General features: G+C 48.4%; 1 protein-coding gene across 1 annotated transcript; it reads right to left on the bottom strand.

The window, feature by feature from the left end:
• Positions 1–4,316: 4,316 nt before the first annotated feature.
• CRYGN (crystallin gamma N) lies at positions 4,317–13,402 on the bottom strand. Its single transcript, XM_057365401.1, has 3 exons — positions 11,908–13,402; positions 10,024–10,169; positions 4,317–4,697 (listed from the first exon to the last, which is right to left on the bottom strand). The coding sequence occupies exons 1-3, from the start codon at positions 12,214–12,216 to the stop codon at positions 4,562–4,564; spliced, it is 591 nt and encodes a 196-aa protein (XP_057221384.1). The 5' UTR covers positions 12,217–13,402; the 3' UTR covers positions 4,317–4,561.
• Between the last annotated feature and the right edge of the window lie 1,051 nt (positions 13,403–14,453).

The raw sequence follows: 14,453 nt of genomic DNA, 5'->3' as shown, positions 1-14,453 counted from the left end.
GATGCTGCTGACCACATTATGCAGATATCAGGTTCAGGACTTGTCTGCTGCATCAGATTTACTCCCCGACAAGAGTTTGAGCCCATGGAGAGTAAAAATTTCAAGGGCAAATCTGTTTCTACCCAAGTTAATTTTCTGTTTATTTTGGCACAACAGGGAAAAGAAAGTGAAAACCAAACTAGACAAGGGATAGGAGCCAGGATATCCATCAATGCTGCTGAGAATCACAGAACCACAGAATGCGTAGGTTTGGAAGGAATCACTGGAGGTCATCTGGCCCAACCTCCCTGCTCAAGTAGGGTCCCCTGGAGCACATTATTCAGGAAGGCGTCCAAAGAGCTTTTGAATATCTCCAGGGAAGGAGGCTCCACAACCTCTCTGGGCAACCTCTTCCGGAGCCCAGTCTCTGTGTTCTCTCCACATTTTCACCCTGTCATTGCTTAGGCTTTAACAATGACCAGGGCTCTCCTCCTGGTGCCAGACTTTGGAGAGATCTTTTGATGCTCTTCATTTCCTTTCTGCTCTCAGTCAAAGAGGTCACTGTTGAGCCAGACTTTCTATTTAATAAAACAGCTCTAGCAGACACCAAGGAGTGAATTCATTTCTACCAGGTCCAGAGAGGTGTCTCTGGAGGAGGAGAGAAAAAAGTACAGGGAGGTGTGAGCGTGGGGCAGCCTCAATAGCAGGATAACACCTCTTCAATTCCCCAGGGAAGGGAAGTGGCTGTGCAGTGCTTTTGCCTCTGTAAGCAGTGAGGAGAGATTCATTTGAACATGACAACATCACACATGCCAACAGTGGATCAGTAGGCAGTTTTCTCCTTACCTTTACTATATGCACATGTACCAAGTATTATAGCAAGGCAAAAGCAGTGAAGTTGCTCAGATATCTTCCAAGGATTCATTTGAAAGAGATATTCCATCAAATTTGCACATTATCCAGCTACAAAGAAAGGACATTCGTGTGTGCAGGCATTCTGGCAGGAGTTATTTGCTTTGGGGCCAGATGTAATTCAAAGTTATTCTGAATATTACACTGCAGCAGCCTGGCCAAGCACAGTAATGCTGATTATTAGGGTTTTCCTGCTTTTCCAGATGGAGCTGATTTCATTTAGTTCTCTCTCTTGTAATTAATAACTTGTCCCTTTTGTTCATTTTGAATCTTTGTTTTATCCTCGGCAGTTTATGGAATAGTTTCCAATTTCCTTAATCCATTGCTTGCCTCCTCGGTTCATGTAGCAGAGCTCATTCAGCCATACAGTTTAATGATGTGCAGCTCAAACCTCTGCTGCACAATCTCACATCCACTTCACATCGAGCTGGCATTTTTGTCATTTATATTTTATAGTCTATAAACTCACAAATCATACCATTTCATACTAGACCAATGTCAATAATTTTTTTTTTTTTTTGAGGGAAAAAAAACCCACCAACAAGCCACTAGCAAGCATATGGGATCTGTACGTTCTGTCCTTTAAACAAGTGCAGATTTAGCAAGGAGGGGGAGGGAAAAGGAAGAGAATGAGAGCCACATCCCCCCGCTGCCAACGCAATGCATGTTCCTGCAGCATCAGTGTTTGGATTAGGCCCGTGGCCACCCTACTTAGGTTTCAAATAAGCAAAAAATAGACGGAATTCAATTCCCCGCTGCCAGTTTTTAGTGAGATTAGACTTCTGCATACAGAGGATTTTTTTTTAAATAGCCTTCGCATGGGACCAGCTCCTTGCATTGAGAGTGTGCTCATAAATGGGATATCAGATGTCAATAAATGATGAGTGTTTACTCTGTAGGCATATTACAGACTTGTGTAAAATGTGCTATAGGTAGTTAAACACAGGCTGGTTACAAACAAGGCTGCACACAACAGCACAGATTAACCAGCCTGCCTTTTTTTTGTGCTTTTAACTCCTAGCACAAGACACGGCTCAGGACTGGGATCCTAAGTATACTTCCACAATGTAAGTAGCAAATAATCTACTAGAGCATATAAACAAATAATTAGTATGAAATGTGCAGWTGAAGTGGGCTAGCACACAGTAGCTGGGTGCTGGAGTCAGCCTGTACAGCTGTGTGTACGTGCATAGTCCCACGCTTCCACTGAGGACGGGCAGGGATGTCAGTGGGTCCCTCTAACGCTCTGCACGGAAGGGAGTTGAATCCCCGGCCACTGGAAGCCCTACAGCAGAATATCCATGAAGTCACAGCTCTGAYCCCAACATTAGTGGGACAGTCACCTCCCCTGGCTGTGTGCACTGAGTGCTGAGAAACCCAGGTATGGGGGTGTCTGGGCTTATGCTGTTGTTCCCAGGGGAATGTGGGTGGATGGCTGTTCTCTATTTTCTTTTCTTTTGTCCTCCAAATACTTGGAGCATCTGGGACTCCTTTTATTGTATATTTTAAAGCCTTTGTTTCTCTATCCTTCATGCTGCACTGTGACATTGAGCATGCTTCAAATGAATAAAAAGTCTCCTTTAAAGCTCATMACAATTTAATGCCTGTCTTTCTCTGGGACTGCTTTTGGGGTTTTTTAATAGATTAATGACCAGGAGGTCACAACAGAGAGCACTGCATATGACTGAATATTAGCTTTTAATAGAGTGCATTTTGCTCAGGAGCTGATTACAGCCTTCATGAGGCAAGAGCAGCACTAATCCTGGAAGGACTCCTAAAATCTTTCATAAGCTGCATCTAATTAAAAGAAAATGAAATACGCAAGAGTTGATGCACGAGTTGTACATTTGTGCTCCCACTCAATGAATGAATCATTTCCCTGCCTTCTCTGACACAGAAATACCTTGCAACCCATTAAAGATCTTAAATATTTTTACAGATCTAATGCACCACGTCACCACAAGCCACCCAGGACATGGCCACTGAAGTCCAGAGCTGTGCTGGTGTAAATGCTTCTGTGAGGATTTGCATGGAGGATACCTCCAGACTGTCTACACAAGGACACAATTGTCTGTATCACTGCTAAGGCAGACATCACCCAAACTGCATCAAATTCACAAGGTAGAATTTTTTTGCATTTCCATATCCCTTTATAAAACATATACAGCATATGTGCAGTTGGGGCAAATCTCAATCGATGCAACTCTGCCAACGGTGTCACTTCATCACGGGAACAGCACATGTCCTCACACAGCCACAGGCCCAGYTGTTACCAGTCTCTCCAGTCCTGTTACTGGTAGAGAGCCACAGGGAGCCAAGATCCAAGAGGGAGATGAATGGCAAGGTGGATGAGTGTGAATTGATGGAATGGCAGCCAGACCCAGTGTCAGACTGGGATGCAGCTCGGGACCAACCAGCCCCAGGCGCAGAGCACAGTCCTGCTCCTCCCCATCACTCAGGGAAGGGCAGATTCCCATCACCCGCCTGCAAAGCAGAGCAGCCCTGAAGGCACACGCGCCTCGTGCTCCAGTGCGCTGGGAACATGTCAGCCTCACTCATGTCCCTTCGAAGGGCTGGGGCTGGGGTTAGATCAGAGCCTTCCCACTGGATTARCACAGAGCTTTGCAGCTCTGCCGGCACCATGCCCACGCCTGTCAGGATCCATCAGAGAGCCGGGGCTTAGCAGCTAATAGAGTAACAGAGTGAAGAGAATAAAACTACCCCTTTCTGAAACAGCCAGAAACACTCTTAGCTAATGCTGAGCACAGCTTATGATTTTACAGAAGGGAGGCTATTGTACTTGTGGGAGCCGCATGTCAGGGAAAGCACCCAAGCTGCAGTAAACAGTCCATGGCTGAAGGGGCAGAGTGGTTCCCATCCTAACTGCCAGTCCTGGAATGGGGTTCAGGGGCACTGAAACAACTGGGATGGACTGGGAGCACTGAAGGAGCAGAAAGATGGGAAGAAGGTTGTGAAATAAATGGCAGTGCAGTGGCTGTTTTCCTTTACTGCTAATCCCTCAAAATGTGATTGTCATCTGAAGAGTTGAGGGAGCAAAGGGAAGGCTGCTCAGGTTTTGTGCCTTCAGGGTAATTTTTTAAAATATATTTTTAATGTGTACTGATGTAAAGTTAAAGTAACTCAGGATGAATGGTTTCTTTCACCTTTGCATCAAAACCTGCACATCATGCTCAGATAGACCCCAAGAGCTGCTCAGCTCCCGCTGCGATCCTCACGTGTGTCCTCACGTGGCCTCAGACCACAGTGCGCCTGTGCTCCCTGCCCGTGTGTGCATCAACATGACCCCCTCAGGCATCAGGAGTCAGCTGGGGCCATCACATGGTGGCCCTGGTCGGAGCAGAGGGAACATGTGTTGGACCACAACTGCAACAAGAGGCATATTCCTAGATCCACTTGTCACCTCCAGTTCTGGCCCATCCTCCCATGTCCCCCTTATAAACCACTGCAAGAATAAGAAAGCAAATTCACAGCACGTAAATCAAGCCTAGGAATGTTTACAAACCTTTTCTCTCTTGAACTCATGCTAGTTATGGAAAAAAAGTRCTTAGAGCCAAAAGCTGGTGTTTAACAATTTATTCCAGGGGTCAGGGAGTGGAAGGAGGGYGATGCTCAGTCTCAGCGGGCCATGGCTGGCAGGGTGGAAGCTCAGCTAGAAGTAGTTGACGACTCTCCTGATGGACTGGACGCTGGCGCTGCGCGCCTGCCACGCGTTRAAGCTGCTGAACTCGCCACGCTCCACCACGTACATGCGGCCTCGGTAGTTGGGCTCCTCGTACAGCACCCACCTGGGCACAGAGGGAGGGGACCTGGGTGCCAGCACCGTTCTCATGCAAAGCGGCCACTCAGAATGGCTGTACCCCAAAYTACCAGGGCCCAATGGCCCCTGATTCCCAGTCCCATTCTGAACACAGAAATGCTCCCGATGGAGGYCACTGTAGGCACTTCCCCCACTCCCCACAGCGTGGCCTGGAAATTATCCACAGCCACACGGGACCTTGCCTTTGGAGGACATTGCTTTGGCTTACACCAACAATAAAGCCTGKGGCCAAGGCCTCCCTGCTTCACATTACTGCAGGAATGGATCTCTCTGAGCTTCACCATGTGCAACAGAAACAATTTAATAGCATTTAATAGTGCTAAAGAAGGATATGAGTGCTCTCAGCCCCTGGATAAACCCCTTTTGGACTGTAAGGAGAAACGTACAAGGCTTCATGGATGTTCTGCCCCTTTGAACCAACTCATTAGCTATGATGGGAACCATATTTATAATTTCTCTCTTTGTTAGTAATTAATGGCCTCTTTGATGTTTTCCAACAGAGAGCAGGGCTTGGCTTGGTTATCTTTRCTTTATCTTTACATCCAGAGTTAACGACAACTTTCCCTTGGAATACAGTCWAGTGGATATAACATTCAATAATCTTGGTGACCTTGGCATGCCTGACTTCTTCACCTGCTTGGCTGCCTCGTTCTCCATCWCCCTGGCTTTGTGGCATGTTTTTCTCCATTTTAAGGTCTTCAAGTCAGGAGCAATTCTGATTGTCAAGAGGGACAATTTTACTGCTTTTCTCTTCCTTCATCCCCCTTTAGTCACAGTGTGTCATGACCTTAATGTGACCACAAATGTCACCTCTGTTCTCTATTTGGATCTCCATGATTTTTAACCAAGTTTTGTCATTGCTCTGACAGTTTTACAGTCAGATTTCCACCCTGTCATTGCTGAGCTACTCATCTCTGCCTCTTTCCTTTCATCCCTTTTGTTTTTATTTTTATTTTTATTTTTTTTATTTTTATTTTATGAGGATCCCTGCTGCTTTTACCATCTATTTTATCAGCAACGACAGCAAAGCAGAAATGCAATCCTCCAAATCATTTGGTTTCTGCGGTCTGTCTTTGCAGTAATTCAACTGGGACATTGGGGTTGGGACCTACTGTACGTGGGATTTCCAGGGAGAAACTTCTTCAAGTACTGGATGGGTCAAAGACTGCTGGGCCTTGAGGGTCAGACAACAGCTGGTGAACTCAGATCAGTCTGACCCAGGGCAAAAAGCTGGAGACTTGGGGAAAAAAAAGTTGTTTATAAAACCAGCCACCCACAGGCACCATTTAAAAAACAGAACAAGAAAATTTAGGGTATTTTGCCAGGCCACWTTACAGGTTTCTTGACATATTTGTTCTGGGTTTCTGAGAGGATGTGAGGTGGGACTGTGGTGGTCCCTTCTCCCAGATCCCTGTGCAGGAGCAGGAGCAGCACATGGATACCAGCATGGAACACTGTGCCTTGGTTTTGTAAAGAGCATCCTGTCCTATCAGAGCCCTGTGCATGGCACTGACACGTGGCTCCTACAAACAAACAATCTCATCCTCTGGCACCTGTCGCAGCCAGTTTATATCCAAATTGGGATTACAAACTCATCTTCAGCTTTTTCCTTTGATGGTCACTTTGCAGCATGAGGAGAAGGCTGCCCACTGCTCCCGTGAGTGTAACGTACCCCCACCACATATCCCGGTGTGCAGTGACAGAATGTCCTAATCTCTTCAGCATAGTTAACAACAATTTATAAAAGTTTCCACTTCCTATAGGTACACCCCAGCCTTGTTCCTAAGGCACACCASGCTTTCTTCCTTTTCTACTCCTTTCATTCATCTTACTCGCTCTTCTAGATATTATTAGATGATTGTGGACCTCCTTCACCATCAGCTCACTATCCTTCCCTCAAGCATTCAGAAAAGAGATCCCAATCCTGTTTTCTGTGCCTTTCAATTGCTCCCTCCTGCTAATGCCACTGGAAGTACAGCAGGGTGGCAGGACATGGATGTCCGCAGGGCACTGCCCATCAGGACATGGCTGTTCTTTCAGCTCCTCTCTGCTCTAGGACTTCTTTCAACAACAGATGGGGGATAGAGCAGGGGAARAGCAGCCCCTCACAGTCACTGCCCTTCCCATGATTTTTTTGCTTCTCTCCAGATACATGGTACACAGATAGATGTGCCTATGCTGTTATATGGAGGGATTGGGACAGGCTTTGGTGTAGATGGAAGCAGACTGAGTGACTTGGTGTGGTGAAAAGAACCCCCAATGCCTTGTCCCTCTGATTAGAGGAAGGCTAAAAAAATCTCAAAACCAAAGGAATAGCAGAAGGATGGGAGTAGAGTGTGTTGGCAGTGCAAGGTGATGAGTGAAGGACWGTGTGCCTTACTTAGCTGTTCCTTTATTGCCTAAAATCTGTGTTCTCTAAGGCCATCAGTGAGAGGGGAAATCAAGTCAGTCAGGAGCCCAGAAAACAACAAAAAAAAATTATCCTGTCCTCAAGCCCAGCATGGAGAACTGGTCCAGGCACATAGCACACAGCCCTCAAACATCTCGGTGCTGTGTTTCATTAGCACATAATCCCAGAGGACATGGGAATAAAATGCTCATGGAATCAGCTCAAAGCCAAAGCATCAAATCAGAAGCCAAAACTGGCTGCTCAAACTGAAAAACGAGGAGGGGAATGCTGCAGCATCAGCCTGGACCAAGCAGGAGGCTTTCAGTGAAGCTCAAAGTCACTCRTTCTCCATGTAGGACTTGAGCAGTRCCATTTCTGCTGTGAAATATGTAATGTTCATTGGGCAGCTGCATTTGGGTACCTGTTCTGGTTTGTATTTCACAATCTGACTGCAGAACAGTGACCAAACACTCATGAATGCTTCAGCAGAGTGAAAGGTTGGTCTGGTTCCTCCAAGTTATGCCACTGTAGTGTAGAAAAGCTTTTTTKGGGGTATTCTCTACTGGACCACAAAACAAATCCAGCTTTTTTAAACTGTTGTTTCTAGGCAGTCCTCTGTGGGGTGGCTGAGGTACAAAGGAGGACAAGAACCACACATCTTCATCTAAAATCAGATGATACCATATGTGATACTGGAGCTGGCTCTGCCCGTGGGACGGGCGAAGCCACTCACCACAAACCTGCAACAGCTTCCGAGGAGGCGGTGACACCTCAAAACTGCTCCGAAATAGCAATTCATTGCCAGCATGGCTGAAACAGCTTCATTATCACCCTTTCTGGCTGTGTGGGGCAGCGATTGCCCGCCCCAAAAGGGCAGAAGGGAAGGTGCTGGACCCCCTCAGCCCCACCACGCACCATGCCAAAGGCAGACATTTGTCTCCATTCCCGTGTTTCCAGATGATCCATCATCACTTCCCGCGGGCATGGCCACCTCCACAAGCGCAGGCAGCAACTTTTTATCAGCACATGACACCATCCATGGATTTTGAAATGGAAACAAATATTTCTGTATCCAACAGATGTCTCGTTGTGGGATTTGAGGGTGAAAACCACAGAGAGAGAATGTGGCTGAAACTCCTTTTGTCTCCACTGACCCCATCTCCTCTGCTCCTCAAATGGCCAAGGATGGGTCCTGGGAGAACTTCACCAGGTTATGCCCAGCACCACCTACACCTGCAGCACCTCTGGAGACACCACGGTTTATAAGRTCCATCCTAAGAAGAAAAGGGGTCCCTTTCTCCTCCCTGCTCTCACCTCTCTGCTGTGGTTTTTCATCCTTCCCTCTTTCCTCCTGCAGTCAGAGATAACAGGTCCCTCTGCATTGTCCTGCATTGTCCTGCCTTTTAATTGCCTTTACAGACCTTTCCAAGCATGTCCAACACTGATCTTCCCAGGATCTGAATGTAATGCTATGAAGCTCAGTGTCTTTCCTCACCATGCTTCTTTCAGTGCTTTTTTTCCCCACTTTTTTATCAGTATTCATAGACCTTGAGAAGTCCTGTAATGTTAACACACACAGTCCAGGCTCTCATGCGAGGCAGAACAAGCTTTGTGCCCTTCATGTATTTTGTAGGGGAGGAGGAAAATCAATCTGAAAATTCAAGTGCTTGAAAGTTTCTGGACAGCTTCCCAGTTTCTCAAGCTCCAGGCTCTGCTGCAGGGACCCAAGCAGTAAACTGGCCCTAAATCTCTTGCCAGAGTACTCACAGGCTCCCTCTTGGCTTTGTAGTGTTGGTACTCAAATGCTCAGGGTCCCTGGTGGGGTCCAGCCATTTCTTCCCATCAGGAGTGTGTAGCTCTGCTCCTTGGTTTTAATGAGCTGCCACTGCCTAACCATAAGCCTGGATTTTTGGAAGAGGAGAGGTCTTGGTAGGATCAAGAAGAGTCCTGCAGGACACTCATTGCTCTCAGGATGTCTCAAGCTTGGATGGCAACAACCTTCCCTATTCTGAGAGAAATGGACAGAAAGGGCCCAGCATCCCATGCCAGGTGCCTGTGAGCTGCACAATATCCACTCCAGGACAGGTGAAGAGCAAGGTATCTGCGTTCCCTCCTCTGCAGGGGTTTTCCTCTGCCCACTGCCTCCCTCCAGCCACCCTCTGCCTGGCTCTGGGAAGATGTCATGGCATTCCCCAGCTCCCAGCRCGCTTGTAGTGAAAATGCAATTGTCACAGGAAAGGGGAGACAGATGGATAACAACCTGTCTGACAATAAGGGAAAAAAACCACAAAAAGGACCAACACCATTGAGAAAATACAAACTGCCACCAAACATCAAGGAAAAGGCAAAGCTGACATCCTGCCCAGGCTTTCAGGAGCATCTGCAGGGGCAGGAGGATGGGGCTGAGCATCGGTCTGGGYATCACCACTACTGTTGGCCCTGTTTTTGAGAGGCAGGGTTTAGTGTGGAAGGGAGGTGCTGCCGCCTCAATTTTGCCATCATAGGAAAAGCTGTGGTGAAGCCATTTGCAAAGCAAAAGCCCTGACCTGCATCACCTCCATCCATCCACCCTCCCTGAGAGCTTCAGCATGGAAGGGAAGAAGGAAGGAAGCTGGTTTCAGGCTTCTTGTTTCATACACCTTTAAAAGGTGTCTCAGAGTTCTCGTAGCCTGTGGTTAGCTGCCACMCTCCAAAAATCAACAAACTTCTGGAGCAGCTCTCAGTGGGCAGGCGCCAACATTCACCTTTAAACACAGAATTAACCAACATTTTGATGCTTTCTTCAGGTGCCCCCAGCACTGACAGTTTTCCATGGCAGGAGGGTGTCTGCAGTGCCCTCTCCCCTGCAGTGCCCAGGGCAGGGAGCTCAGCAGTGGCAGATGCCAGGACAGGTGCCATTACTTACGCGCCATCGCCGTACACTTTGAGGGCATTGATGCAGGTCTTGTCCCAGCCTTGTCCCTGCAGGAAGGAGCAATCTTCTGTCAGCTCCAGGCTGGGACCCCTAAAATGGCTCCCCTCGAAGATTTCGATCCTGTAATGCTCGCCGTGCTGGGGACAAAGGGATTTGTGTCAACACCAAAAAAGCGCAACAAACGATTTATCCGGCTTTTATAAGACAAAGAGGGAGACAGAAGAGTGCTCTGGAAGGGGAATGTGAAGAGCAGGCCAAGCCCACTGGTGCCAGCATGCACAGAGCACACACGAACTGGTGCCTCCTCTCAGCACACCAACCAGSAAAGCAGCCAAAAGTCTCTCGTCCCTGTGTCTGGCTGCACCTTCCTGCAGCTGCMATCCACATGCAAACACACTGTGGGGTGCCAGTGCTCAGGCACATGCACCCCTCACCCATCTGCAGATCTCCTCCACCACCCCACAAACCCTCCATCCCAAATGCAGCATCAGCTGCAGCCCCGGCTCTGTGCACCCAAATAGCAAAAAAGGAAACCTATCCCAAGTGTACAAAGATRTTGGATCATTCCCCTAAATTAATTTGTATTGCCTCCAGTTTCGTGCATAGCTGCTGTTCCTGGTGGGAGATGTTGTGCCTTTCTTTTAGGAAAATAAAAACAGGGGAAATAAAAGGAAACTTTCCCAGCATCATCATTGCTGTCCGAGCCCTTGACCATCATACAACACAAATTACTCTGGGGAGATCTCTGCAGCCTGCAGCAGAGCTAYGTGGGACAGAGCAAGCTCGAAGGATATTTTTAAGCCAAATTCAAAGAATACCTAAACGCATTTTTCAAATAAAMAACGTCAGCGCACAGAAAGGCCGGGCTGCGATGCCAAACCCCACAGCAGGCAGCCGCCGGCAGCAGCCAAGCGGATACCGTGCCTGAGCAAACATTCCTCTGGGAATCTGTGCTGCAGAAATGCCTCGAAGCCCTTGCTGGCATCTCACAGGGAAAATCTTGGGCCAGGAAAGGAGGAGCACATCCTTGTGCTGGCCGGGATCCAGGGGCAGAGCATCACTCCACGTACGGATCATGGAGGTGCTTTGAGAATGACGTTACAGACCTCAAACAGACCCACTGCTGTGCCAAAAGCAGTTTCAGGGCCAGTGAGAAGCCTCACCAGCTTCAACTGGGCTAATCATTGCCCCAGAGGCCCCCAGTGATAGGAGAATCAATGGAAAGACCCAACCCATATTAATTTTTCTTTGCTACATTTTAATCTTCCCATTTAAACCTTCCCCAGGACAGTGCTTTTAAAAGCTTGATAAGGGGAAGGAAAAATAATGGGTTTAGTTTAGGATTACTGCGGTCATGGGGTGGTTTGCAACAGCAGAGAATTCAGCTAAAATTTGCTAGGAGCAGCCCCAGGGTCTGGTTAAAAAGCCCTCAGGCTGCCCTCTCCCCCTTCAGGTGTGTGGGGAGATGGAACTGCCACAGCTCAAACTTGCCTGGGGCAACAAATCTCCTGAATTCCCCAGTGAATATCTCATAGCAGCTTACATTAAAAGGAAGAGCACATGGTACCAGCAGGACCTTACCATCTCAACTGGAAAACCATGGGAATATCTCATCCTGTTAAAGGCACTGCGTTTTGCTGTGGAAGGAAGAAAACGCATCTTCCTCCCGTCTGGGGACACGGGAAATTGTCACGGCTTTGTGGCCTGCACAGACTGCTCCAAATGGGGACAAACCTACCCAAAAAACTTTCCTGCTCCAAGGGACACGCTATTCCTAAAGAACACAAACTTATTCACGGGGCTCCTGTGACCAGGAGAAACAAAACCCAGCAGTGCTCTGGCTGGAAGAGCCAAAGGCCAGCAGATCCCACTCACCATCCCGATGGGCCGGCAGGAGCCCAGGTGGTCGCTGCGTCCATTCCAGCGGTAAAAATCGGGATACTCGCCGTGCTCCAGGATGTACTGCTGCCCTCGGAAGTCAGGGTGGTCGAAGCAGACCCAAGCCCCACTCTGGACACAGATRGAGTTGACCCGGTTGAGGAAACCTTGGTCCTGGAAGCTGTTGCAGCTGCCGCAGACATCCAGCTTCCTGCCTGTGAAGCATTTGCCCTCGTAGAAAGTGATCTGGGGGGAGGGAGGAGAACGGACCCACAGTGAGGAGCAGGGGCATGGCCAGACTCCCATCCTGAGCAGATGGGAATYTCTTGCAGAGGCATCATTTCAGGGTGGTTTGGGTTATTTTAGCTGCTTTCCAGCAACAGGAGCACGGCATCGCTGGCATTTTTTCCTAAGTGTATTTGTTTTTCTGGGAACGCAGTGCATCCCGCATTTATGACACTTCTTGCCGCCTCGTGCTCACTCACACATATTTCCAGCAGGAATGTTTAAACAGGAAATTCGGCTCCCGAAACSTAGCTCCTTCTGCCGCACCCTCCCCATCCCTGCTACCAGATTTGCTCCCGGGATCAGCACTCACACMGCGCCCGCAGCTCTATTGTCCTCATCAACTCCTTCCACCCGGAGGATGCTCGGGCTCTCCGGCCCCAGGCTGAAAGGGAAGCGGTTGGGTCGTTACTTACTTTTCCTGAGTATTGAGACATTTTCTGCTGGCTGTTATCCAAGACCAAAAGCGGGAGCCAGACCAAACCCGCGATGGACAGATCACTGGACACCCCACTATATAGGGGCCGGCGGGGGGGGAGCCGGCCGGGGCTGGTGTCGCGAGGGCTTTTTAACAAAGCCGCGGGAACTGGGGGCTTTGCGCTTTCCTGCTTCGTAGGCAGAACCGCSGGTAACGGGGCCTGCTGAGTCCGGGGTTTTGATTTTGGGCAGATGATCTGACAAAAGATTTGCTTGGCAGGGCTTTGGTCAATTAGCGGTGCACATTTACTGCTCCTTTTTGGAGGACTTCTTTTTTTTTTTTACTCTTTTGACCTTTTTTTCCTCTTTATTTGTATTTGTTGTTTCCTTCCCCCCTCCATTTTCCTGTTTTTTTTCCCCACCCTTTTTCCTTTTCCTTAGAACACCTGACAAGTAAAGGAGGAAACAGCAGCTTCTCTAAGCATGGTGCACAATTTCTCTGTGTTAGGTTTGCTTTTTCCCAGCTTCTTCCCACCTATTGCAGTGTGGCAGCCTTGGAAGACTCCTCACCAACAAATATTGCGCTCCATCCATCAAACCAATGGTTTCCTATTCAACCTTTGAACCTCTCTCAATGGCACCTCCAAAAGCCAAGGATCTGACCTCCTCCAAAGTGCCAGGATTGGGCTCACAAACCCACTGATGTTACTCACGAACATTGTTCTCAGGAGTGTTTGAACTTCCAGCACTGAAGCCCTGACTCACAGCTGTAAGTCAGGATTAAAGGGACTTTTGGACCATAAAGTTACCATACTAAAGTAACTTACATTGCAGCTATGTGGGACCATAAAGTCTTCACCTGTGTTATGAGAATATCCAGAGATTTTAACTCTCTTGTTCCCAGGACAAACAGCAAAGGAAGCTCCCAGCCCATAAATGCCACCAATTTCTATTGATGATCCGCGCTAGGAAGAGATAAAGGCAAATGGATGGGGGTGGCTCATGGACAAGCATGCAGGGGGCCATATTAAAAGGAGATTTGTCYTTTATGCTTTTTAATAGCTCTGGAAGAGAACTTCACACACAGCTCCTGCTCATTGAATCCTCCTCCTCCTCACCTACCAAGTCCCCGTCACCTCCCCTTGCCGCCTCCTCTCTCCCTGGCCCATCAGGCACACATTTTAAATCCGAACCCTAAAACCTCTTTTTCTGGAGGTCAYTCCCATCCTTACACGTGCCAGCAGCCGGGCTCGGCAGCCCCACTCTGTTCTCAGTTCTCTGCCTCAGTTCTCTGCTTCATCTCAAGATTAAAAGGCGCTTCGGAAGCGAGGATGTCGTCATCAGGGCTCCAGCRTGTGCCGCCCTTTCCATTAAGATGTAAAAGTTAATAAGCGCGTGTGCAGACACACGTAGGCTGAGCTGGAGGATGTCATTGACTGGGATGCTCTGGGGGAGGAAGGAAGGAGGTGGCACTTYGTGTTGGGAGAGGAAACACATCCTCCAGCTGATGCAGGCAAACCTGCCCCAGCATTGCAGGAACACAGCTCACACRTACGTGTTCTGATGCGAGGCAGGAAACAATGAAAAAACCCTCATCTGATTGAAAAAACACCCTGCCCAAACTCTCTTTGAAATGCCAGTGCCAATTTTAAGGTGTTAAATTAATCACCAGATGGTGTAGGGAAAAGAAACAGTGCATGGAAAGTCCCACTTGGAAGAGCAGCAGCCAAGGTGGGGAACAGTAGCAGTGTTTTCCAAAAACCAACCATTCCCTGTGGTCTTGCACTCAGTGGGAGGGAAGGAGAAGTGTCCCTCTTTGAAGTCATGACTGGGAGCACGAG

The sequence above is a fragment of the Malurus melanocephalus genome, unplaced genomic scaffold (assembly GCF_030028575.1).
Source record: "Malurus melanocephalus ecotype Western Australia unplaced genomic scaffold, MMel_1.1 scaffold_52, whole genome shotgun sequence".
NCBI lineage: Eukaryota > Metazoa > Chordata > Aves > Passeriformes > Maluridae > Malurus > Malurus melanocephalus.
This window is presented reverse-complemented; position numbering and strand designations above follow the sequence as displayed.